General features: G+C 40.1%; 1 protein-coding gene across 1 annotated transcript in view; it reads left to right on the top strand.

Annotated features, from left to right (window-relative positions):
- The window catches only part of OSBPL11 (oxysterol binding protein like 11), a 39,997-nt gene that overhangs the window by 9,178 nt on the left and 4,325 nt on the right, over nucleotides 1-26,494 (top strand). Inside the window, exons 2-11 of the mRNA XM_082285173.1 lie at nucleotides 5,825-5,893; nucleotides 6,945-7,120; nucleotides 7,916-7,995; nucleotides 8,757-8,939; nucleotides 12,593-12,794; nucleotides 16,615-16,760; nucleotides 18,749-18,889; nucleotides 20,894-21,392; nucleotides 22,793-22,979; nucleotides 26,288-26,470. Coding sequence (XP_082141299.1) covers nucleotides 5,825-5,893; nucleotides 6,945-7,120; nucleotides 7,916-7,995; nucleotides 8,757-8,939; nucleotides 12,593-12,794; nucleotides 16,615-16,760; nucleotides 18,749-18,889; nucleotides 20,894-21,392; nucleotides 22,793-22,979; nucleotides 26,288-26,470 — 1,866 coding nt within the window. The remainder of the gene's footprint in view (nucleotides 1-5,824; nucleotides 5,894-6,944; nucleotides 7,121-7,915; nucleotides 7,996-8,756; nucleotides 8,940-12,592; nucleotides 12,795-16,614; nucleotides 16,761-18,748; nucleotides 18,890-20,893; nucleotides 21,393-22,792; nucleotides 22,980-26,287; nucleotides 26,471-26,494) is intronic.

The raw sequence follows: 26,494 nt of genomic DNA, 5'->3' as shown, positions 1-26,494 counted from the left end.
AGCTGTGTAAATTATAAAGTGGTTAAATAATCAGTTTTGTAGTGATTATGTGAGAACAGTGTTTTGCTACTTATTAATTAAATATTATCTGTCTTCTTCTACTTGCTACACTGCAAAAATGTTACAGTAGTTTCATTTGTGTGTAATTGACCTCTGCCATTACTGCTCAAAAGAGGAGAATGGAATACGGATTTAGTGAAGATGGTTTTTAAAGAAACCCTCCTAGCTTGATATATCATTTCCCTTGAGAACTAGTATTGATAGAACTTGAGGTACCAACACAATTACTGTGTTGAGAGCAGGGGTTGAGGAGGGTGGGCCATGGGAGAGCCCCTTACCCCTGGGGTAGGGAGGTGGGGCTGCATCATGCTGGAATCACAGACTGCTGATTTTGGCTGTGCCACACCTTTTCTTTGTGGCAAGCCTGTGCTGCTCTTCCAATGCTTGTCTCTACTCCCAAGGATTTACAGGTGTGCATGTGAAGAGAAGTTTTTATATCTCATGAGGGGGTGTGTGTTGCTAGCATACTTGGAGCCAAGTGGTGTTCTGAAGTATCCTTGGGGTCTACTGTTGATGTTCTTGTCATGGTGTTGGACCTCTCTTCCTTGCACTTGTTCTTGTTTTCTAAATTTATAATTGAGCAGACAAACACATGAGCTGAAGAGCAGGAGCTTTGCTGCCACTTCACAGTTGACTGTAGGACGCTGCTGGTGAGTTGTACAGCAAGGATAGTTTTTTTCCTTTCTTCCAAAAGCTATTTGGAAAAGCAAAAGTAATTTATGGATGCAGATACTCTGTAAGCAACTGATGCTTCTGCCTTACCTTGTTGGGTTTACTGGGGAACCTGCTCCTGCACCACAGAGCTGTGGAACTGGAGTGTGCTTAACTTGGTGGTGGTTTCTTGCAGTTGCAGAAGATATGCCCAAAGTGTTCAGTGCTGACATAGCTGTTCGGATTTTTTTTCCACTTCTCCACTGCCTAGCCCTCGTGTAAGGAAAAGGGCAGTCAGTGCACTGTAGATAAGCACTTTGCAGTGCCCATGAGGAAAAAGCAAGCCATTGCCAACAGTGAACCTGTGGGCAAATAGAGATGAACAAGTTCTGTGAAAATGGTCTCTGCTTTTTCTAAACTGTATAGTTGAAATCACTCATTGGTTTGCACTCTTATAATCCTCATTTCTTTATTTTCTTTTCCTTTACACTTTGCTAGCTGTTAATATGAAGACAGTCTCTTTCACCGGGGGTTTGCATCTTGCTGTGAGCTCAGTAGAAGGGAGCGTCTTCCCTTGGCCAGGAACCAAAGGCACTGTCATAACAGTGGTGGCAGTTCTGGAGGCTGAATCCCCCTTCAGGAGCCCTCTCTGACATCTTCATGGGCTCCAGACTCCTGGTCATCCTTCCTGCTGGCAGCAAATCCACACATACTCAGCTGCCGCTTGAAGTCAGGCCTTACGCAAGTCTGTGGGGATGCCTTTGGCAGCTGCGTTTGCTCTTCAGACAGCTGTTGGGTCTTCAGAGACTTGGCTGCTCAGAGCATCCCACGTGGTGCTGTCTGGGTCCTAGCAAAATTAGAATCATCTGAAGGGCAGCCTTGGAACTGTTCTGTAACTGCTTTCCAGATGGGTGTAATTTTCTGCCACTGCTAGCAGTGTTTTTTTTTTTTGGGGGTAGGGCTTTCACGGAGATCTACACGTGAGGGGTATGAAAAAAGGATGGTGAAGCCTTTTGCGTTGCTTCTGCTTCTCAGAGAAAATGTTGGCCCAGCACTTGTCAGGTGTGAGCCTGGGTTTCTTGGCAGAAGCTCCTGAAAGACGTCATTATGGGACTACTGTTCCTCAGTATCTGCGTCCAAGGCTCGGGTGCTGCACATAAACAGGATACAGGGGAATTTGGCCTGATTGTCACTGTCTTCTTTCTTCCCCAGGACAGGAGACCACCCTGCAAGACACTGACAGCTGCTGCAACTTAGGAAAGGACAAATAAAACTAGAGAAGGATAAATAAGCTAACAATGATCCTTTGTAAATGTTTTATTCCTATTTTTTTTTAGTAGCATGTAGATATGCATAACTCTGGCTTGTGGTAAACATCTTTGATGTAGGGGAGGGATAATTTTGTGGGAAGAATATGAACTGATATGTAATTGTTCACAGAGGCCTGTCATTTGCTTACATGGACAGTTTCAGTCCATCTCACAGTATTTAGAAACTAAAAAATTGTGATAAATGGACAGTCAAGTTCAAAGGTGTTCAGCCTTTGGGAAAATAACCCAGGTTTTGGGAGGTGGTAGGTGTGCTGGGCTAGAGTTCAGATGTCCTATCATGTGTTCTGCATAATTTTTTTCTGGATCATGACTTGTATAGTATCCTCACTTAAAGTAGTCCAGCAAAAATTAAAATCAATTTTATTTTTACGTCCTTAAGACTGTGATGTGTCTGTTGCAACATTTCCTTTCTTTGACAGGACATGTGAATTTCGACAGAAATAGGGCCTTTAGGGATTGTTGACTCATTGTTGCTGAGCTGTTGCTATTCCTTTGACAATCTGGGACTGTGGTGAGCATTTTAAATAGCAACAACAGCATCTTGGCTATGGAAAGACACACGTACCCATAGGTACAAGTACGTGCACGTAGGCAGCAGTGTGAATGCAAAGGGATTCTGAAAAGCAGGAAAGATCCCAAGGGAGCCAGGCCTCACTGTCAGTGTTAAGTTGCTCAGTGTTTTGTGTCAAGTTCACGTCTGAAATCTGTTTTCTGCAAGTCAAAAACCCGTGTGGGAAATTTTGGGGACTTTTGAAGTACACTGGTGACTTTGAGACAAGTTTTGCCAGCACTGTTTCCAATGAAACAACAGTAAGGACTTACTCATATTTTATGAATTGTGGTTATCTGTGAGCAGAGCCAGTGCTTGAACCTCAGCCTCTTGTTCTCAAAGTCTACCATTTTACAAGTTTTCTGTAGTGCCCTGTAGAGCTTGGCTGTTAGTTCCATACTAGTGAAATATTAGTGGGTTTTCTATTGGGTTGGGTTTGTTGTTTTTTATTTATTTATTTATTTATTTTTGTTTTGTTTTTTTGTATTAACTGCTTTATATCACTGCTTTAGCAACAACAGGTATTTTGGTTTGACTCTTGCTGTGGAGGCACTAATCTTAAAATTCTTGAAGAAATGCTTTAATTACAGTCCCTGGCCTTGTTCATAAAAAATACTGAGAATATTTTTCTGTATTCATACATGCAGAAGAAGATTAGGAGTCTAACTGTAGTTCTGTCATGGATTTATGTACGCTTATAGAATTTACCTTTTTGTGCGTTGCAGTTTGCAGTGGGTTTAGATTTCTTTAGTGTATATAATTTTCATTTATTTAAAAATAAACCTTAGTTCAAATGTTGAAATATTAATTCTCAGTCACTTTCTCAGACTTCCATGGGGCGCTGTTCTCAAAGCCTTTCAATTGAACCCCTCAACTTTTGGGACTGGTGAGACTAGAGATAGAAATTATTGAAGAGGAGGCATTTGGAGAAGTTTTTTCACTAGACAAAGTGAAAATCCAAGTGGAAAGGAACATGCAGATGATGGCAAAATGTGATGGTCATTGGATGTGGAGCTACATCACCAGAAGAGCTGTGCTCCCTTCTACAGTGCCTTTTTCTGGATGACAAAATCAGCTATTTCATCTGTCACACCCAAAAAAAAAAAAAAAAAAAGTCAAATTATTTTAATTAGAGGCTGTTTAATTTACCTTTGTCAGATGAATGGACTTCTGTAGGTTGTACACATAGGCCTGCTGCATTCACTGCAGTCTGAACTTACCTTTCTGGTTTTTCTTTGGTTCTGTTAAAGGTGTCTGTGATTTATGCACATTAGTTAATGGGAGAGTGCAGTGGCTGTAGCCTAAATGTGCAGGGCTATGTACAGTGTCTCACTGAAAAGCAAGGGTGAGGCTTGCATTCACTAGAGCTGAAAAACAATTAGCTGTGACTAGGGACAATTTGCAGATCATTAAAACCCAAGCTCATACATTTTTATGACTGTGCAATCTCATAATTTTCAGCTAAATTAAGACAGTGAGAAAGTCTAAACTGTACTTCCCTTGTATGCCAATAATAACAAATGAGAGGCGTCTGCAGAGGATGAGTTTGATTGTGTCTCCTTTAGCTTCTCTGTCTGTACGTTTAAAATATATGACACCCTCTGCTCTCTTTGGTTTTATTTTTATCTGTAGCACCACTTAATGAGCTATTAGAAATTAAATTCCTAGATAGTCCTGCTGGCTGCTCTCCATTGCAGGATATTACTGCAATACTGATTGCTGCTGTAATAGCTAGAATACATATTTTTGCTTTTAAAAGTAACATTAAAAATCAGCAGCTTGGGTTTTTTTCTTCAAAAAATGTACATTCTTGTATCACTGAAAGGCAGTGATTTACTCTGTGGCTGTTTTCATTAGTGTCACCCTAAATGGCTTCCTTTAGGATGAAACAGTGTAAAATGTTATATTTATCAAACTGTCCGATTTCTGATTAATCTGGTGATAGTATCTATAAATGAGGTGTAGACAGCAGCTTCAGGTTTTATTTGGAATTTACCCCAATACTTAGCCCAATTATGTTTGCAACCAAAACCCACTGATGGGGATGATCCCTTGGCTCTCACAGTCCTGTTTGCCCCACCTTTCCCCTTTTGCTGACATGGGCCTGCTTTGTCCATTTAACAACCAAGACAGATTGCTGCTGCTCCAATGAACTTTGAATAATTTCATTTAATCTTCAACATACTACAACCTACAGAATTTTTAATTTAAAATCTCAATGAGATTAGACACAAATTTCTTTGAAAGAGGCAAATACTGTCTGATATTTGGGTCATTGTTTCAATTCTTCATTGTAATAATAGGAGCTTTTTTCCTTGTGCTGGACCTGAATTGTCTATCAAGAGTGTGTTCTTCAGTGTAGGATTATGCCCTACTGGAAGAGGTGAGGGCATTGAGGTGACATTTCTAGATTTATGGGAATGTACATCATAAAGTGGGTCTTTAAACTGTGGTCTTAAAGTGAGTAATTTGTAGCCATAGTACTTGTAAGCCTTATTTAGGGCAATTGATTTTCAGAAGTGGTAGTGTATTTTGCCTATAGTGATATTAAGTTTCCATGCCAAATGCCTTTGATGGATCTCATTTTTGGTGGTTGTTGCAAGTTGAATCTTTGAAGGAGAAACTACTGGATTTTTGTGTCAGGCCAGAGGAGGAGGTGTTTTGGCTTCTGGTTTAGATTTCAGAATATGTTGATGTGAGCTGCACTTGGATGTTGTGTTCTGTAGAACATCTGTTCTGGAGCATGACTGTGTAGGGGGAAAGGTGCTGGACAGGAAGGATTAATAACACCGCACTGATGTAGGAATAGCTACAGACTGTTTAGGTTGGTGACTGTGATCAAGGGTCTGTTAATAAGCTAGTGAAAATGAATTTTGTTCAGGAGTACAAAGTTTGTTTTGAAGACCGAGCAGGAACCAGAAGCAGCGTGCATTCTAAATCTTTAATTACCTGAAACTTGTAAAAATGTGTCCAGAAGTGCCTGTTGAATCGGTGCAGCTAATTATGGTTTGAAATTATTTGGAATTTAGTAAGTCTGATTAAATTTTTGTAAGAAATTATATTAGGAACAAAGCTGGAAAATCTTTAAAGTGTAGCTTTATTAAATTGATAGTGCCATTCTAAAAATGAACATGAAAATTCATCTTCTGAGACTAGATAAAGATGGTCAGAAGCTGGGAAGATCTAAAATGTGTTTGGTATGGTCTGACTGCTTTTTTCTCTCTTTTGATAGCGATCACATGGAAAATATTTATGGCTACCTGATGAAATACACCAATCTTGTCACTGGTTGGCAATACCGGTAAGTCTTTCATAGTGCTCTTTAGTAATATTGGTTTCTGCAGCATCCAAATGAACATGCTTCCATTTTTTTAATAATGCTTAGATTTCCCTTTTTCTAGTAGACAAACTTTATGCAAGAATCTTATGCTTTTCTCAGTATAGATTAAGCTAATATGTAGATGAATAGTATTTGTATTAAGGCATGAATATAGAAAAGGCACAGGCAATATAAAGCACTTAACTCATATAGTGGCTTATCACTGTTTGCATGTGTAAAAAGCATTAGTTTTTTTCTCCTTTTCCATTAAAAAATACTGTCTTTGTGTTTTCTGATGAGTCTTCCCCTTGGTGCCAAATAATGCTATCACTTAAAAAAATTAAAACTTCATGACTGTAAATTCAAGCTCAAGCAGCCTTCTCCCTTTCCCCAGGATGTCATCTCCCCTGGAATAAGTTGATTTTCTGTCAGGTGAAATTCTCTGGTCAGGTTTCTTGTTTAATGCTGTTCCTAGAGCAGCGCAGTGCAACCAAATTAATATTGGAGTGACAAGCCCATAGTGTACCACCCTGTGTCACTTGTGCTGCCTCTGGTGTGCGGTGACTCGTGTCAATATACTCATCATCAAACTCAAGTGGAAGTTGAAGCATAATGTCCACGTCCCTTTTTGAGAAAAAAATCTGGAATTGCTTCAGTTTCATGGTTTTGCATCTCAACTCTCTTGTATCTGGGGCTGTTCTACTGTATGTAGTTTAAGGATTTATTAAGCCTTAATGATTCAGGGCATCATTTCTGATTCCCAAAATCTTGCGATAGTGTTCTTCTGTGGACACATTATTCTGTTGTGCAGTCCCTGCTCTCTGGGAAAAAAAAATGCCAAGATATTAATTTTTGTGCTATCTTGGGGACATAATTCATATGTTTAGGGTTGTCCTGACACAAGTCTTTCAGTCCCAATCCCATCTGTGCCAACTTGTAATGAAAGTATTGAATTCTCCCAGTACCACCACCTGCCCGAAAAAAGGAAAAGGAGCTGGTATTATTTAGTGTATTTGCTTTGTTATCCTTGCAGGTTTTTTGTGTTAAACAATGATGCTGGCCTGCTGGAGTACTTTGTGAATGAGCAGTCTAGACATCTGAAGCCCAGAGGTACCCTGCAGCTGGCTGGGGCTGTCATTTCACCCAGTGATGAAGACTCTCACACCTTCACAGTCAATGCTGCCAGTGGGGAGCAGTATAAACTAAGAGGTAGGACCTGGATTCTTGGGCAGGGGATCCTTCCACTAGAGGACAGTCCTGGCTCTCACCTGGGGCTTGGCTTGGCTGCAGGGCCAAAGAGAGAGAACCTGGTTGGCAAAGTGCTGCCATGAAAATTATGTGCAAAACTTCCATTGCACTGTTCAGCTAGAAATGGTCTGTACTTATGGATAGTTCCATAATGTTTGGGTTTGATGACCTTCAGAAGACTATGAACTTCATATGTGTAGAATGGGGTTTAATCTTCATATATAGTGTCCTTAAATTGTACTGATTCAAAGTTTTCTAAATCATTGTAGATAGCAATACTGTGGTGATGCTCACAGAGAACTCAATTATTCCTAACATTCGGTTTGTTAGCCACCTTATGGTGGTTATAAAAGCCCATTCTCTGATTTTGTAGGCTGCAGAAATCTAGGCTAATAACTTTGAGTGTTTCTTCCCTTGAAGACTTGCTGTAATTTTCTAATTTGGGATACCTTACTCTTATTCCAGGAAAACGTTTCATGTTGTTAGATTACAGTATTTGTGGGAGCAGTTATGGTTTGTTGATGTTTTAAAATCAGTTTTGTAATACTAAAAATAGCATACAGAACGAAAAAAGTGTACACTATTTATGTTCAACTTGATTTGATGTTGTAGTTATTACAGGCAAACAAGTTTTAGATTAAAAATAAATTACTTTGCACTGTTAAAGTCTTGTGCTTTTTAAGAATTAAGCAGCCTTTTTTGCCCATACTTTGTAATGTCTTCATTAACAGAATCCGTTTGGTTTGCTTTTATTAGCTACTGATGCTAAAGAGCGGCAGCACTGGGTTAGCAGGCTACAGATATGCACACAGCATCACACAGAAGCTATTGGAAAGGTATGACTGATGCTCTTATGGGCAAAAATCATTTAGGCTGGTGGTAGAAGTAGTTGCAATACAATTTCAGTGTTATTGAAGCCCTTCCATTTTGGGAGCTTTACTTTTTTTTCCCCCTTTTTTTCCCTTTTTTTTTAACCCCTTGCTTTTTTTCTAAAAACCACTCAGCAGCCCAGAAATAAATTTAGGATGAGTTCCCAGCTTTGAGAAGCAAGTCCTCAACACTGTATCTGAGTACTGTTGTTTCCATTTGCTAGCCATGTGGTGGGTATGCATATAGTGTATTTTATAGAACCTCCTGGTTCCCATAACACCTGTTCTGATACCTGATTAAAATCTTGCTTTTAAGTTATAATCAACATCTTGTAGCTTGCTTTGTCGTAAGAGATAAGTTGAATTAATAGCTCTGAATGAAATTCAGTTCTCTTAAATGTCAGCTCTATCCTTGCAGGATCTGTTAGGAGTCAGTTTCTGGTACTGTTGCAAATCAAGGACTCATCTTTAAGTCAGAGAAATGATACTTACTGATCAATCTAATTTCACAGATTGTTCTTAATTAGACTGTAAAACAGGGCAGGTAGAAGCAGACAGTGCACAATATTTAGCAGTTGCTACTAGTGCATTATTAGGGCTTTGCCATCTTTCCTTGCTCTATAAAAAATTAAAAATGGAACTGTTCTGCTATATCTTTCACATTAGAACATTTGCTGGTTATTAGAATTAATTGTAAACATTTCTTAATATGCTTATTTATTCACTAGAACAACCCTCCTCTGAAATCTCGCAGCTTCTCTCTTGCATCCCAAGGAAGTGCCAACTCTCCTGGTGTGCAGAGAAGACCCAGTCAAAATGCAGTTTCCTTCTTCAATGTTGGACATCACAGATTGCCAACTGGAAAAAGAGTTCCCATTATGCAGCCAGATCACCTTGTAGATGTTAGAGAGGTTTGTATGCTTTGAATTGCCTTACAGTTTTTTGAGAGAGCCGTGGTGGTATTTGTAAGGTTGTGGAGAAACCTGCTGTTCTTAGTTGGGTAAATTGTCAGTATGTCCTTAGCTATTGTTAGCACAGCTGTGTGAGGAAAAGTAACTTGCCCTGGCTGATTGTAGAAGTACATGGTGTATATTCTGTGATTTTTGTACTCTGCAGTAGTATCCTGATGCTGAAGGTAGAACCATGCTCTCATCCTTGCAAGTCGTAGCGCTACAGGTGACAGGGGAATATCCTTAAGGGATATAACATCACGTACTATGATACTATTACACACTTTTCTTCCCATGTCAAGCTACAGAAGAACTGACTAAGCTGTGCTTGTATCCCTTATTACAAAGGAGAAGTTGGTCATGACTGGTGTTTCAGAATGCTAATACCACTTTCTGGTATGTTGATTCATTTAGACAAATTGTCTAGGGATGGGTGTGACTGAACAGAGAGCAATTCAGAAGCCCGTTTTTTTTTCACTGTATATTCAGGTGTAGTGTGTTTTAGGAGAAAAACCCAGAAATAATTACCTTTCCATATTGACTGACAGAACAGACTGACTACTGGTTGATTTTAACTTGCAAATATTTCCAGGATGGATCTTGCCTATCGAAAGAGTACATTGCAAACCTGTGTTACTTAGTGGTAGCATTGATGTTAATAAGCATTTTAATGTTAACTGTAATTAGTGTGGTGTGATACATGTCTTGGAAAAAATAAGTTCCAGATGGAGGGCTTTTTAATTTAGCAAATAAAGATGTAGGAAGTGTGGAGTTCTATTGACGAATTGCTAGAAACTGAACTTTGACAAACTAGCATAGAAGAGTGCTGTGTATTGTGAGCCTCATTAACCTTAAAATATGTGGCTGAGCACTCCAGTAAGTTCCCAGGTAAATGGGTGTTGCAGATACTTTCACTGGTATGGCATGCTGTCATTGTTCCTTGATTCATATCAGGAACAATGATAAGGTGTAATTATTCAGTAGTTTACACAAGGTGACTGCCTCTTTAAACCTTAGAGTCTCTGAATCTCTCTCCACAGCAGACTGTTCTTGCAGATGTCTTGCAAAAGGGTAATTGCTGCCATCCTGGTTTTATCCTCTTAGAGCAGTAAAGTCTCCTATAGTGCTAATGCAGAGACATGTGAAGTCCTGCCAGGTACTCAGGAAAATAAAAATGTTTCAGAAATGGCTTTTTCACTTTTTGAATTTTCAAACATCATTATGGCATTCAGAATTTCAGGGAGGAAAGAGGAGTATGTGTGAGCTGGAGCACTGAAGCAGTGGCTTGCATCCTCTAATTGGGATGAAGTGGAATGACTTTTCTTGGCATTGCAAAGAGCACAGGAAGCTATTCATGTTCTTTTGATTGCTACTGCATGATTATTTATGAACTTAAAAACTTTTGACCTGTACAGATGAAGAATCCTCAGTAGTACTGGCTTTTCTGAATGTTAGTTTGCTTGCCTTTTTATAGTTAAAATGCTCATTAGATAGAATGCCTACCTTTTTTTAGATATGGTTAAAATACTGAAGAGCAGGGACGTGCCTGTTACCCCTGAGCATCGCACAGCTCGAATACTCAAAAATTCTTTTTGAAAAGCTGTGGGAAGAGCAACTTTTTTCAAAGGATCTGCTGCATTGTGACCTTTTTTGATTTCCCCATGAATTGCACTATACTGGGTCTTCTGTCAGTCCCTTTCCTTTTGACTGCCTCTTGTTCTTGGCTGAATATGTGTCATGATGCTGACTTGGTTACCATGCAAAGCAGGAGGTTTAAGAAGATCTTTTTGCTAACTTGCACTAAATGCACGTGTGTGTGTTTGCAAAGTGAGAACAATAGCCTGTGTATTTTTCCTAGATTCTGAATTTTTAGTTACTGTGCTTTTCTTCTCCTGGCACTATTTTTGTTTATTTTCCAAAGCTGAGTGTATAAATATGAAAAGCCTTAGGACTGTTGAAAATGTGTTCTTTGAAAGGGAAGATGTGCCTATTTGAACTTCATAGCTAAGCATAGCATGGCTTGTCCTATTGACTGGCCTGATCCTGGAATGAAGTGCTTGGGGCCTACCACACGGTGAATTACTAACAGTAAAGGTCACCAGAAGGATTGTGGTGATTTGTCAACTAATTATCTGTGGGGGTTTTGTGTGGGGTTTTTTCTAAGCCAACACACTTTTTCAAAGTTGGAAAAAAACTGCGCTCAAAGGCTTTTATCACGTTTGTGACTGGAGAAAAATGAGACACATGTTGTGATAGCAGCTGGTGTGTTTGCATAGGTAAGGCTATATATAACTAAATGTTTTAGTAGCTTCCTGTCCTGTTGCTCTTGGGATATGCTAAGGCTGGCTCTGCACAGTTAACACCACTTTTAAAGAGCCAATGCTCTGTGAATTCACATCTTCATGGAGCCAAGCCCTTAACAGTTCCAAAGATCACATACTATGAACTTGGATGAATACATGTTCCTTAAGTATTGTATAAAATCTTAAAAGCAGTTCCTGGAAGGGATTGCAGGTAGTAGTACTGAAAAAAAGAGTCAGTCAGATACTGCTAGGATTGGGAATTAAATAATTGTAGTGAAAAAGCTACGTAGTGCCATAGCAGTTAAATGCATTATTCTTTAAGGATTCTTTAAAGAAATTCTGCTGCTGCTCTGCTAAATCAATCTGTCCTTACATTTACCTAACTGCCAGAACACATAATGGGTGCAGAGTAGTGCTGTCCAGTTAGATGGATGCTGTTTGTTGTTCCTCCCCAGAAAGGGGGATTAGCATATGTAGGAATTTACCTTCATCCCTGTGATTCAAAATCAGGTAATATTTTGTTTCTGTGAGTATAAAGAGGAAGGTGCTGCTTGATGGCTGTTGTGCTTTGCCCCCCTGTACCTCATGTGGGCGGATGTGCTGTTGCAGATTCCGTGATTTAGGGGTGTGGAGCTCTGTGTGAAGGAGGAAAGGAGTTTGGGGGAGAGCAAGTGGAACAATGACAACAGGGCAGGACAGCTGCAATCTGAACACATAATGAAAGTGAAAATCCTGCTGGCTTTTCTTCCCTCCCTGCAAAGTAAATGCTGAGATAGTGATAATCAGTGTGGTGTCAGTGCAGATAATAAATGAGGATCCTGTATGGTTTGAGCCAAAATGAGGAATAGAGGTCTTTTCTGTTGGAGTACCGCACTTCTGCTCATAGGGAGTCTTGATACACACAGACAGTAGATCCTGTTCCAGGCTGTGCAGAGCACAGAGCTTAGTTACTTCTCACACAGAGTGCATGTAGGGTTCCTCCCCATCCCTATCAACTAGGCATGAAACCGTTTGATATTTACTGCAACAAGTATCATGTTCAAATTCCTCTTTGCTTTTTATTTTGAAGTCGCTTTGATATTCGTTGGCTTGTTAATAAAGTGCCATGTATTTTTGTGGGTAAATTCATCGTTCATTTAATGACTCTGTAGTAGTAGTAGTAGTTCTCGTAAGTACAGTTAATTTTACATATAGCTGTTGCCTTGTAGTTTTATTATTGTCCTAAAATCATTTGGGATCCTCTGTGTGCACAGCTGAACACGTATCACCCAACACTTCTACCACCTGATAAGTGACTGTTTTGTTTGACAGATGATGTCTCAGGCTGAGGGCCAACAGAGAGACTTGATCAGGAGCATAGAATGCCTTCCTGCCTCCGGTCACCTTACATCCTTGGATCAAGACCTATTGATGCTCAAAGCAACTTCCATGGCGACCATGAACTGCTTAAATGACTGTTTCCATATTCTCCAGTTACAACATGCTTCTCAACAGAAGGGATCCTTACCAGCAGGTGGGTATAGGTGCTCACAGAGAGCAGAACTCTGTAACAAATACAAACCCCTTCCTTCTTGCAAAAATGTTCGTTCCACTAAATGCAATTTCACATGGGCAAAGGAAACTGCTGACTGCCTGGTTGCTTGTGAATTTTTCCAGAGACCAACTTGTTTGTGTTGGGTGGAACTCTGTTCATGTTGTATATATTTTATTTAATCATTTATTCTATCAAGAAGTCTATGTCAGCAGCTGTATAAATGCAACATCTAATTGTTGTACGACATCTCACAACAGAATAAACTACATAAGGCACCCCAACAAGAAGGCTGCCTTTGGGATGTAACTGGCTACTCAGGAACAGTAACAGTGGAGGGGGAATTGTAGGGGATTGCAGATTCTAGGGCATGTAGTGTCCACTACATCTCTGTCAAATGTCATGCTTTTTTGATCATTTTTTTGCACACTAAATACATATTCTAAGTATTTACATGTGTGTAGCTTCCATTTCTAGTTAAGCATTAAAATACAATACTCTAAATTTGCACTGGTTGTTACTAATACTGTTTAAATATCAGCATTCTTGTTTTGAGTTACTGTCTTAGTCTGAACCATGGTCTGAAGACAAGTGTATTCTATTCTGAGGCCAGAATGGACTTGTAAGCCAATGAAAATTGGTTAAAGGTTGAGAAAAACAGAAAATCTCTTTCAATAAACAGCTGACCACCCCAACAAACAAACAAACCCCCCCCAAACCCTACTGCTCATGTGTGTGGAATCTGTGCATTCACAGGCAGCAGACAAGTATGTTGCTATGTCTGCACAATTGATCACTTCTATGCAAGTAAGAGCTTAGTGGAATTGTTCTACCTGATTCATGTCAGTGTATGGAGCTGAATGTGGTTGTGGTTGTTTGTAAATTCTTTGGCATCTTATTGTGCCTTTTTTTCATGTGTTCACTTTGTGGGTTTTTGTGAGCTTTACAGGATTTTCAAATGCTTCTCCTGCACAACTGATCAGTAGATATAGTAAGTAGGTAACAAAGTACACACAGAAGTTGTCTCTCCCCTTATCTGTCCCATATTCCTCTCATATTTGTGGTGCCTGCTTTTCCAGGGCATATTATTTCAGAGCTGTAATTAATTTAGCTTCAAAGATGAAAAAAAAAGTTATATAAAAGTGTTAAAACTATATAAAAAGTGTTTGTGATTTTAAAATCACCAGAGGCATTAAAAGAGAATATGTGAATAGACTGAATTAAGTTTTTTGCTGTATTTCAGTTCAAAATTTCATTTTAAAACAAAAAAACTGGATGGCAACTCATGAGCTGTTTGTCTGAACTCTGAAGTTATGCTGAAAGAACTCTTCCTATTCTCTGTGAATTTTTTGACTGTTAATGCATAACTGTGGGAGGTGCACATCAGAAGTGTCTTTGTTTTGGCATTTTCACATATGCACTACTGGTATGGCTTTTTTGACTTGTGTTTGGGGACATAAGTAGGGTCCAATGAGCACCACTGTAATAACTTAAGAAGACAGTTTTGGTTTGGGGTCTTTTTGACAAGTGGTGTAGGTTTTTAGTTTTTTAAACCGTGCAGGGAAAAGCTTAGTTCGCTGATTGCTATTCAGTTGGTATCTGCTTGTTAATGGCCAGATCTAAAAATACTGCTTGAACATGTCCAAATCTTGAAGATTTCCAGTGATATCCTAGGGAGATGGATGGAGAAGAGAGGATCAGCAGATTGGATACTGGGGCCAGAGTTAAAAAGAGACCATTAAAAGAATGCTTGTGTCTTTCTGCAGCCTTCCATCTCCTCCCCTGCTGTGGCCTTTCTAGAGACACTGTAATACATTTGTTCCTTTCAAGGATTGCCAAGAACTTCTTAAATTTTTTTTTTAAATCCATTTAGCTTAGATTTCTCCTCTTGACTCAGGAGGGATCCTTCTGGTTCAGCTGCTGGAGCCAGGCTTAAAAACCAAGGATTAGAAATTATGTAAGAGTGCCAGTTTGCTATAGATCGTTAAATGACAAACCCTGCTCCCCCCCCCAAACAAACAAAAAAAAGAAAAAAAGCAGAAGACTGAAAATACTGCCCCAACATATCAAAGTGTATTGTGAATCACAAAGATGAACAAGAAAGTTCCACCCATTAACTTTTCCTAAATTCAAGTCAAAAGTGCTGTGCAACAACAATTTGCAACTCTTGAAGAAAAATGTAGGAAGTGAAAACTCAAGAGGTCTGCCCTGTAGCAGAGGGGAAGTGCTGACAACTGTTGAAAAAGAATTTGGGTGAAGACTTTAGGGGAGGAAGAGGTCACAAGTAAAGAGAATGGCTTGTGCCTATGCAAAATAGCTAAGAGCAGATTTGTATATGCTTTTCCAGTGGAAGAGAAGTATTAAGGTGGTATCTTGTCCATTCACAAAGACTAAAACACAGCTGGGAGCTCAAATCTTTCAAAAATACCCTGCAAACAGCAAAAAGTAAACAGAGTGTAATAAATAAGGTTATTCTAGAGGTTTCTGATAGAAAATATAAAAGGGATGCTGTGGGTTAAATTCAAGATAGTACAGAGGCAAGTGAGTGTGGATTAAATGCAATTTAGAACATGCAGTTAGAGATTAGTGTGTTGAAATTTACAGCTTAGAAAGCAGGTGTCATGAGGAGGCTTTAAACACAAGTAAAACCTTTTCAAAAAGGTGTGACAATGACATTCTGAGCATCTTACTTTTTGACTTCTTTGACACTTCTGTGTAAATAGCTTAAGTTTAGTGTGGTCAGGAATTCTTGTTTCTTAGGATGTAGTGAATTAATGAGTAATGGATGATGAAAATAAGCTACCTTGCTGTGGAAAAGTTGTCTTGTCTCAATAGTAACTTTTTCCTGCCCCACTGTCTTCCTGGTAGAAATGCTGCTGTTTATCTGAATTAAGCTTACTGTGCCTGTTGTGGTTGAGGATGTGACCTAGTTGCAGGTAACAGGGGTCTGGTAATAAAGGATTGTGTATCATATGGGAAGAGACAGCAGACACCTTAGTATAGGTGTCTTAGTATAGCACAGGGAACTGCTATCGGGTGGTAGAAATTCAGAATTTCCTAATAATTTCTGTGTTTGCAATCCACCCAAGATGGTTTGTCAGTTTGTGTATTCTTCAGTGAAAACTGATTGGAATCACCTGTACATTATTACCCTTTGAAAAAGAATGGAACATTTGTATTATTAATGAGGAACCTGACCTGTTCTGATAAATTAACTGGGAGTAACTAGAGATGCCGGAATCATCAGGTGGGTAATAGCTTTCCAAACCCTGCAGCTCTTTTTTTTTTTTTTTGGACAGCTATTATTTATTCAACAGTGTGTGCCTGCCTTCTCTGCAGCTGAGAAAGGACAAGCACCCTCTCCAGAGAACACACTGGCAACAAAACTTCTGCTTTAGGTCTTTTTAGTCTAGAACAGAGCTGAGTTTTAGAAGCTGATAAGTGGAAAGCTGCCCTTTTTTATTTTGGTACCAGTTAAAGAAAAGTGTAAGGGCTGCTTAACATTCCCATGATACTGGGTTCCTCCTGTAGTGTCTGATTACACTTTTCATGACACCAACTAGTTTCTCCAGTCCAAGTTGCATGTATTACAGCTCGCCAATCCCAGTGTTTGTGCTAATGATCACTGAAGGTGGTGTCTCATTGCACCACCTTTGTTTAGTGGCTGCTGGAGGCATTGGCTGCAGGAGGAATTGGCTGCTTTCAGCTTATTCCATTAAAAATAGCTCTTCTTTTGGAAACTGCTTTTTACTGACCCTGGAGAGGATGAGCAAGTTTCAACGCAAACTTTCCTTTGCTTCAGGAACCACAATCAGTTGGTTGGAACCGAAGATCTCTCTGGCAAACCACTTCAAAAATGGAGCAGCTCAGAATTTCCCAGCAGAGATAAACAAGCCAGCATCTGTCAGAGAAGAGCAGTCCATTGCAGAGCCCTGCCAGCTAACAAGGGTAAGGTAATGTGAACATCCCATTTCTGTGGGGAATTATTCGGAGGAATACCTGTAAATGTTTCAATCGTATTATGTGAAAATGATTTAGTGACAGCTATTCTCATACTACTGGTTAGCTGTGTAGGAGGAGAAGTGAGGACAGTTGCAGTAGATGAAACTCTCTACCTTGTTTATTCAAGAAATTTTTGCTGCTTTATGTAACTTGCTGTCAAGTGGAGGGAGCCAATTGGGGTGGTAATGCAAGGCATTGAAATAGGTTTTTTGCACTTCATTATTTACTTATCTAAAATAAAATGCAAGGGAATACTGCCTAACTGAAATTCATGACACTCTCAAAATAGGCCCAAGAAGAACTGCCTAAGTAGACAAAAGACGAAATTGCTGGTTTTCAGCTATTACATCTCCCTTTCTTTCTACGTCTTGTTGCATCTGTTTTTCTTAATCTGAACAACTCTCATTATTTGACTGCAGGATGGCTTAATGCGTTTGAAATACAGTTACAGTCTGTATCATTATCAGCTACAGTCTGTATCATTATAGCTGACAAAATGGATTTGAATTGCAAAACACTGAAGTAAAAAACCAGCAGGGATTATGATGAAGAACATGTTTTCCTAACTAAGCTAGAAAATCATAATCACATCCTCTTTATCCTAGTTGGTTTCAAACAGTTGTTTGGCTGAGACTGTGTCACTGTGAAAAGATAATGTGCTGGTTTATGTCTCTGCAATAGCACTGGGCTGTCTTAGAGCAAGATCAAAATGGAAAAGATTTTTTTCAGTTGCTATAGTTTATAGATTTTTAAATGGGTCAGAGTAGTTACTATTAAGTTAAAAAAAGAAAAGATGAAACAAAACTAGGAGCTTTCAACTAAATCGCTTAATTCCTTCCTTTCAATAATTAAGCAAGCCACAGTTTGAGTACTTAATGTGTTTGAGGTATGAGTGGTGTTATCACTCCCTGTAGGTATTTTCAACTTTTATTTCTGAGAGCAGATCAGCATAGCATCCTTGGAAAGGAGTCACCTCTGTGATACTGCAATTGTCATCAGGATTTGAGCTCTGTGTGAGGGCTTGGCCCCCTGTTTTTGGTGGTTGAGTGTTCATAAATCTGCTTTGGGCCGGGGCAGCTGCTTCAGGACAAAGGGCTTTGCTTAGGCAGAGGCATATTGCTGCCTTCCCATGGCATTCAGTGCCTCTACCTTCTGCATCTGCCTCCCTCCAGCTGCTTGCCCCAGGAGGATGCAGCTCAGAGCCCTAGGAATGCCACCATCCCTTCTGCCTGAAGTGTTTGACTTTCTGCTTGTGATGTGGTGGTTGTTAAATCGTTGCTGATAAAATTTCCAGTCTGTCTGCTTTAGTTACACAGACACCGGCACCTGCAGTGTTTGTATGTGTGGGGTTTTGTTTTATGAAACTACTCCAAGTTACTTTTTTTCTTTCACTGTTATATATTTGCACTCACAGCAACATGATAATGCTTGTGAGGAGCAGCCTGTAGATACCAGGCAGGATGGTAGTCAAGGAACTTGGAACTACAGTCTGATACAGCCTTTGGAGTAGTGACGGCAACACTGGAAAGGCTGAAGTAGTGTGGAGGTGAAAGGGGTTACTGAGGTGTTTGGAATTGCTTCTAGCTTTTGCTTTGTTGTTTCTGTGTATGTGTTAGATGCTTGACATTCTGTGAACTCACAAAACTTACAGGAATTTCTTTTAAGCTTTTTTTCTTTTTTTCCATGACCCGTGTGGGAGAGGGTGAGAAATCTGAGCCTGAATCCTCCAGATGGAATCTGCACTGAGTTATCTTCATATCCATTCAAATTCTTCAGCTGTTGTTTATCTTGGGAGTAGATTCCATTGCGTAGCCCTCTGCAGGGGTTTATTTAGCCTTTTTCATACATGGACAGTTAAATACAATATTAAGTCCTTTTTGAATACTGTCTGGCCAGTTAACATCTTTGAGCTAAGCCTATGGCTCTTATTCCAGGAACCTGAAGAAATAAATCCAGATGAGGAGCTAGAGGATATCTGTGACGATAAAGAAGATGATCTAGGAGCAGTGGAAGAGCAGCGCAGTGTTATCTTGCACCTTTTGTCTCAGCTGAAACTTGGCATGGACTTAACAAGAGTAAGTAACTGAAGTGTGAAGACTGGCTGCAGTAAAAGTGAAGTATCATTTAAAACTCAGCTCCTGTATTGAACAGTATGGAGTTTAGTATGAAACTGTGGCCAGTAGCAACTTCAGGTCCCAAGATTTGATGTCCCAGATTGAGATAGTCAGCACATTCACCTAAACCTATCTTTTTTATTACCTTCTCTTTGTGTTTTCTACCGTGTTTTTGTTGCCTTTCCTGTAATGGCGTGTTTTCTTTCCTGTATTTGAACCTTAGTCTTTTCATGCTGTTTTCTACAGCCTTCTCGTATTTCTCTTTCTTCTTTCCTTCCATGATTTCTTTTCTATCTTGATAATGCTTTTTCGCACAGCTTGTATAACCCTACACCTGTGTGCATGCTGCTTCTGAATAGAAGTTTTCTTTTGGTTCCCCCTTACCTTTAGATGCCTGTTTAAGCCTCTTTCCTATTCTCATTTCTGTGTTTGTTCACAAGCAAGCAGGAACAAAAGTTGCACTGGAGAGAATTGGATTTGACACTTGAGTGCAGAACTCAAAAGCAAGCAGCTTGGAAAAATTAACGCTCAGGTGCCATTAGACAACTTGGGCAGCAAATCTGGGAAGAGCAGGCTGCTACCAGCTTATGTTCAGTTCACTCCTGTAAAGACCTCTTGCCATAAGCACTAGGCACTTTGAAATCAGAAAATGGATTTTACAGTAGCATGGAATGAGAAAAACACTCTCTCTTGGAATTATGGATTATTATGTTTTTTTAACCCTATGTTTTTTGAGCACGAGCTACATAGCCCCTAGAAACTTGTATTGTGCAGCTTGTTTCACAACTTGAGAGAGAAAACGAAAAGGTGATATGAACAGGCCCTGCTGTCTGTGAGTCAGCCTTAAACCGCTGCTGCTGTACCAGAAACTGATGAAGTTACTCTTTCACTTACATTGAAGATTGGATTTAGGATATCTTTTTCTCTTAGTTGGAACAAGTTGTTAAGCCTGTTTTCCAGTTGTGACTTTTGGCTGTGTGGGGAGAATTGTCTTTATATATAGCAGGCAAATCACTGAAGTGGACTAACCTGGCTTCAAAATGGGTAATGAAGTTGTTAGAATTGTACTTAACTCATTATCAGGGTACTGAAGTAAAAAACCACTTAGTACTCAAGGTTGGTGTTGCAACAACATGGCAAGTGTATTCAGTTTAACTTGAATGTCTATTAAGTCTTATGTCTGTGCTTTTTCCCTTTGAATGCAGCTGATTTAAGTGGATTGTCTTGATCTTGTGGCTGAGACACCCTGTGTTGCTGTTTACAACAGTTAGTTCTGTGAGTTGTGTGTGTTTAGTTAGTTATGTGAGGCTAGTTCCCACTGCAGAGAAGGAAAACACTGATGATATCCACAGCCTTTCACTCTAGGGCATTGCCCTTGGCTCAGGAAGGACAGGATTGTTGGTTTTTATAGAGTTGAATGTAACTGGGAGAGTGTAAGGTACCTCTGCTCAGAGGCACAAGCTCAGCCCATACTATGCTGCTTCTTATGGATGCTTGTCCTAGTTGCTGTGTTGAGAGAGATTCTCCAAGCTCTCCAGAGCTGGTATAGCTTCCTTGTTCTCTTCTCCATTAGACCATACCTTTCCTAACTTCTGCTCTGAACCTTGTTTACTATAGTTTGAGTTCCTTCATGCTTGTTTTCTCTTTCACAGGCATATGGGACACATTATCTCTTTGCAACTCTTGTATGTTTTTTGTGTTTTTTTTTTTTTTTAACTGGTGTTCAGTCCCTTTTGACCTCTTTACTCTTAATAATACTCATTGGGCTTTTATTGCCTTGTAAATTGCTTTTCTGGAACTTCTGACCACTGTCTTTTGCTCACATCTTACATGAGGGACAAGAAAGTGCACTCTGAAAGTGTGGTGTCCCAAACAGCACAGAATCCTCCTCCCAAGGACTTCCCTTATAAAATGCCTGTCTCTGTTTTCCTTACTAGAGCCTCATGGCTTTTCTTTTATTCTCAGGTGGTTCTTCCCACCTTCATCCTAGAGAAGCGGTCGTTGCTGGAGATGTACGCGGACTTCATGTCCCACCCCGATCTCTTCGTGTCCATCACGAACGGCGGCAGCCCCGAGGAGAGGATGATCCGCTTCGTGGAGTATTACCTCACCTCCTTCCACGAGGGCCGCAAGGGAGCCATTGCCAAGAAGCCCTACAATCCCATTATCGGGGAGACCTTCCACTGCTCCTGGAGGATGCCCAAGAGCGACGTGGCCACCGAAGCTGGCACCAACTCCTCTGCTCACTCCCCCTTGGAGCAAGTAACTCTGCCTAAAGATCCGGAAGGCCAAGCAGAGCCGGACTATTACACGGTGAAATTTGTAGCTGAGCAAGTGTCCCACCATCCTCCTGTCTCAGGGTTTTATGCTGAGTGTGTCGAGCGGAAGATGTGTGTCAATGCCCACGTCTGGACAAAAAGTAAATTCCTGGGAATGTCAATAGGAGTGACAATGGTTGGTGAGGGTAAGTGCAAATTCTGTCCTTTGTTCATTTTAGAAATTTGTTAAAATACTGTTAATTTGATGGCAAATTTGATGTTATATTCTGAAGATACAAGTTGTCATTGTAAACAGCAACTTTTCCTATGGGAGAAGAAAATAATTAGGTTTATGCTTTGCCAAAAATCAGAATTATATTTGGAAGTAAAATTTTGCCTTTTAAACCTAAGGTCAGTTTCTGCAATGTAAACTGGTATTTGTGAATTAATTTGCGTCATACATTTATTAAATAGACGTCATGTTGCATTTCCATGTATTGCACTTAATCTTTCTATACGTGTTTTGATTTTCTTTAACTAGAAAAATGGGATCCTTTAGGGACAGAGAAGGGTAACTGCCCTCAAACTGTAATTTCCCTTTAGTTATGAGTATTTACTGCACAAGATGAGACAGCCTCTCCCACTCTGTGTCCCATGTGTATATTGCCCAGTACCTGGGGATTCCAGGCACTTGCACGTAAATTACTCATTGAACAAGGGAATGACCAAGGGAATGTCAGGGTATGTCAAAGGCACATCTTTGGCTGTACAGGTAATCTCTGAAGCTGATATCTCTTGCAGGATCTTTCTCAAATCAGATCATAACTTTTTTCAGAATTTCCCATGTTGTTTGTGCTGATGTCAGGCACCCAGGGGTACTGTGCTCCAGAGGCATGGGCTGGGGCAGGCAGCATTCAGACGTTGTGCTGTGCTCTTCTGAGGGCAAGAGGCAGATCTTGTGCTTTTGGGTTCTTTATAGGAATCAAATCCACTTAGCTGAAAGCTGAATAAAAATTCTAGTATTTTAAGAGATTCCTGACATTTATTGCAAAAACTGCTGTCAGGAAAGAATTGGGTTTATCTTAGCAGAGAGATGCTGTAAGGAGAATTGTCTCTGCTACCTGTCTTGAGATTGGGTAAGGTGTATTATAGGAAGAGAAAACAGGAGTATTAGCCTTCCTCAGGATCTGCAGTTAAGGGGATTCATTTGTTACTTCCTTTTGTCAGCATAAGTCTTGTCTTGCTGTGCTCCAGAGCCATCAGTAAGAGAGTGAGCAGCCCTTATATGTGCTACTGAAAAGTATATGCATAGCACAGTTTTTGTACTTTATGGAACAATATTATTGGGATAAATGCCTTTTCCCAAAAGAAGCTTAAATACCCATTACTCAAGTTAGTACTTCCCAGGAAAATGTTTTTACCTATAATCTAATAAATGTTACTTTTGTGGTTTTGGGGTTTGGGGTTTTTTTTTAAATTTTCTTTTTCTGTGTGAGGGGCTATGAGGAAAAGTAACCAGATGTAGTATTGGCTATTTGTTTCAACAACTTGTTTGGCCTTTTCTGAGGTGGTGCTGATTTACAGATTCTTGTGTTTCTTCACACAGGTGTCTTACACCTCTTGGAACATGGGGAAGAATACACGTTCTCTCTGCCCTGCGCATATGCCCGCTCAATTTTAACTGTTCCCTGGGTAGAGCTGGGAGGAAAAGTCAACATTAACTGTGCAAAAACTGGGTATTCTGCAAGTATTAACTTTCACACCAAGCCCTTCTACGGTGGCAAATTGCATCGGTGAGAACATTTTTGTTTGTTTGAAATGAGATCGATCTCACTGTCTTAAAGGGTTGAGTGTTGTTTGCAATGTGCATTGTAAGTGCTCTGCTGGCATCATTGTCTTTGGATTTCTGTATAAGAAATATAACACTATCAAGTTTCAACATCTCACAGAAAATATCTAGGTAAAAATACCTTTTTGTAAAGACAAAAATGGTAATTCTTATAGTGGTAGTTATTCACCTGTATGCATGTTTAAAAACTAACAGGTAAAGGACATCCAGGGAAAGTTTGCATGGGGTTGCTTTTAGCAGATTCTAGGAAGTATGCAGAGTTGATGCAAAAGAGCACTGGGTTTTTTTCAGACATTTTATAGTAAGACTGCTGTAGATTAACCTCATGCTAATATAGACAAGTAATTGAGGAAGGAGAAAATTAAATCGTAGTCTCACAAAGAATATGTTTGCAGAGCATTTTGAGCATTTTGCACTCAGCTATTTACTGAATAGAGTTTATTTAAATGTTTCTTAGATCAAATATCTTGCAGATCATAATGAAATATGTAACAGCCTAGAACATCAGAATTTCCTAGATGTGCATTGCTGTCACAGGTTGCAAAAATCATCTGTTTTCTCTGAATGACTTTTCCTCAAGCAGTAGGATTAGGCCATATTTGTTGCTCAAAGAAAACAAAAAACCCCACCTTGCTCTTTAAATTTCCATAAAGGGTCTGAATTTAAGTTGCAAGCAAAGCTCCCCTGTCCCAATGGCATTTGGAGAACTGAAGCTTAGTAGTTCTGTTTCGCTTGGTGCAGTTTCAAAGTGACACATCATTTGGGTTTTTTTCCATGGCTTATGATGTATCTTCCACTTTGCAGTAGCTCCTCTTGTGTCATAAAAGATAAGTTAGAGGATGTAGTTTTAGTTCAGTGATTTAATTTTGGAAGCTGTTGTTATTTGTGTCTCTGAAGTTAGTCACAGACGTAGAGGCTTTTTAAAGAGAGATCTGTTCAAGGTACTGTAACTATTGAAAATTTGACATGGTGATGATTGGACATTGCCAAAAGAATCTCTTGATGGGAAGCAGCAGTGTTGTCGTGGTTACCCAGAGCGCACAGGAGTTGCTATGGCAATGGTATGGATTTTTTCGTAGAGTGACCCTTGTTGTTAGACCTCTTCTGGATGTTGGCTCCTTGGTCCTGTACCTCTTTAGCTGGATGAAATAGAGGATAATGATAATGAACAGCTAGACATGTATCAGTCATGCCAAGATTACAAATAAGTGCCAGCAGGTTTTTATCACTAATAGTGGTTCAGGCAGCTACTGTGGTCTGCAGTGCTGGCAGAGGTTGTGTGTCAGAGCAATGCAACCTGGAGAAATAAAGGTAATGAGAGTTTAATGGAGCAATTCAATACTGCACCCCAGTAGTGAGTGATACAACTTTGTTTACTTTCAGCTGAGCAGAGGCAGTAATTTTGTGATTGATATTAAAATACTGGATGTCAGTGCTGTCTTGTTACCACACAATGCTTGGAAAAAATCAAGCTGTTAAACTTGTGGGGAAGTAACTGCAGAGTCTGACCTGGCTGATCCCTGGCATCCTGTGGATTCAGGCTGTTCAGAGATCTCTTGGGAGGAGGACAGGGACTCTGCCATGTGTAATAGCTTTGGTGAGGTGTGGAAGTCACAGGACGAGAAGCAGCACAAAATTAACGCTGCTTGCTTATCAGCTGCTCTTTCTGCTGTTTTCAGTAATTGTTAGTGCTTCTTAAAGTCCACAAAAAAAATATTGTAAATGTGCTTTTATTGCTCATGTTTTTTTCAACAACTGTTAAATTTTTGTAGTGGAAAACTCTGTGCTCTGTGAGCAGCGCATGCTTATCAATTTGGGTTTTTTAAGATATTTCTCATGAGGTTAATTTAGGTTCGAGCTGCTGGATCACAATGTGACTGAAGTCCTGGCAGCTGCCTGCTGCTGTGAGCTGGCTGTGAGCTTTCCCCCCTTGCCCTGGAGATTCCCTGCAGCTCTGCTTTGGCTGGCATCCAGTATCTCTGCGCTGGCGGGTCTGACCTGTGATACTTGTTTCATTGCTTGAGAGATAAATTTCTCTATTTTGATACCAGGACTGGGGAGGACAGTTAGGTGCAGGCACAGTGGGAAGTGACTAGTGTGGGTGGAAGAAGGGAAGTGGCACTTGTGTCCTGTGCTCCCTTTTCCTCTGAGTGTGGCACCAGAAGTGCTGCTTTCCACTCTCCTGGATGCAGTTGTTCAGAGGACGTCAGAGCAAGCCAGTGGTGTGCAAGTTAGCTGTTCTCAGCTGCTCACAGTAGAATTGTGGAAGGAGATGAGCCTATGCTTTGTGTGAACACTGGTGAAATGCAGGAAGGGGATCTGGAAAATGGTGAGTTTTAGGGAGGTTGTGTACAGATAACTGCAGTTTAATTGGAGCTGGAGAAAGTATCTTTTGTGAATCCTGCAGCACCTTACAAGTAAGAATCTCTCAAGTCTGGTTTGCATAGTGCACAGACTCTTTTGTTTCTTTGTTTCTAGGAGAAACCTGTTTAAGACTGGCAATTTGCTTGCCAAGCAATGCTCAAACACTGGGTCCGGATGAAGTGGGTGTCAGGAGGTCTTTGTACAGGTCTTGAAGCTGAGAAGAAAAGTATGCATCCGTGTGTGTGATTGTGGTGATACTTGAGCATTATGCTACACCTTGAATGAAATACTGCATTGTTAGAAAGACATTTTTCTTATCTTGTTATTGGTAGAGGTTTCTGGGAAAGAGACAGGGAGCAAAAGCAGTTCTCCTGATTTCTAGTTTCCTACCTTGCTTTCTGCCTTTGTGTCTGCTGCTTATGAGAGCAACATGCAAATGAGACCACCTACATAAGGAGAATACTGACATGTAAAGATGCGAGATGACGTGCCAGCAGGTAGTGAGATATATTCTTGCTAGAAAGTTTAATTTTTATTTTTTAAGTCTGAACTGTGTATCTGATGTGATACTTCAAGTGGAAATGATCAACTGCTTGTTATATGTGAATCAGCCTGTGTTAGTTTCTTTTTCATTTTCAGTTTCCTTAAGAGGCTTGAAACAAGCTGAACCCAAAAATGGAGCTTCCTGGGTAACTTGAAGAGAACTAGAGCAGCGAGTGAAAGCCTCTTTGCTCTTTGAGCTTCTCCACACAAATGCAATTCGAATAACTAACATTTTTCTAGGCAGTGTGACAAGTTTGCAAACTCATCCAGGACTGAGTGACTATGCAAGGAATAGTCCTCAGGTTTCTTCAGCCATGGCTTTTTAAAAATAAATTTCTTTCCTAGAGTCACAGGTGAAGTGAAGCAGAACATGACAAACACGGTGGTGTGCAGAGTGCAGGGGGAGTGGAACAGTGTGCTTGAGTTCACCTACAGCAACGGGGAGACCAAATACGTGGATTTGACAAAGCTCTCCGTGACAAGAAAACGAGTCCGGCCCCTGGAGAAGCAAGGCCCCTTTGAATCTAGGTAGAGTATATGTTTGCTCTTGTC

Source organism: Coloeus monedula (genome assembly GCF_965178545.1).
Source record: "Coloeus monedula genome assembly, chromosome: 7".
NCBI classification, from domain to species: domain Eukaryota; kingdom Metazoa; phylum Chordata; class Aves; order Passeriformes; family Corvidae; genus Coloeus; species Coloeus monedula.
The sequence above is the reverse complement of the archived record's forward strand: the minus strand, read 5'-3'. Positions and strand labels throughout refer to the sequence as shown.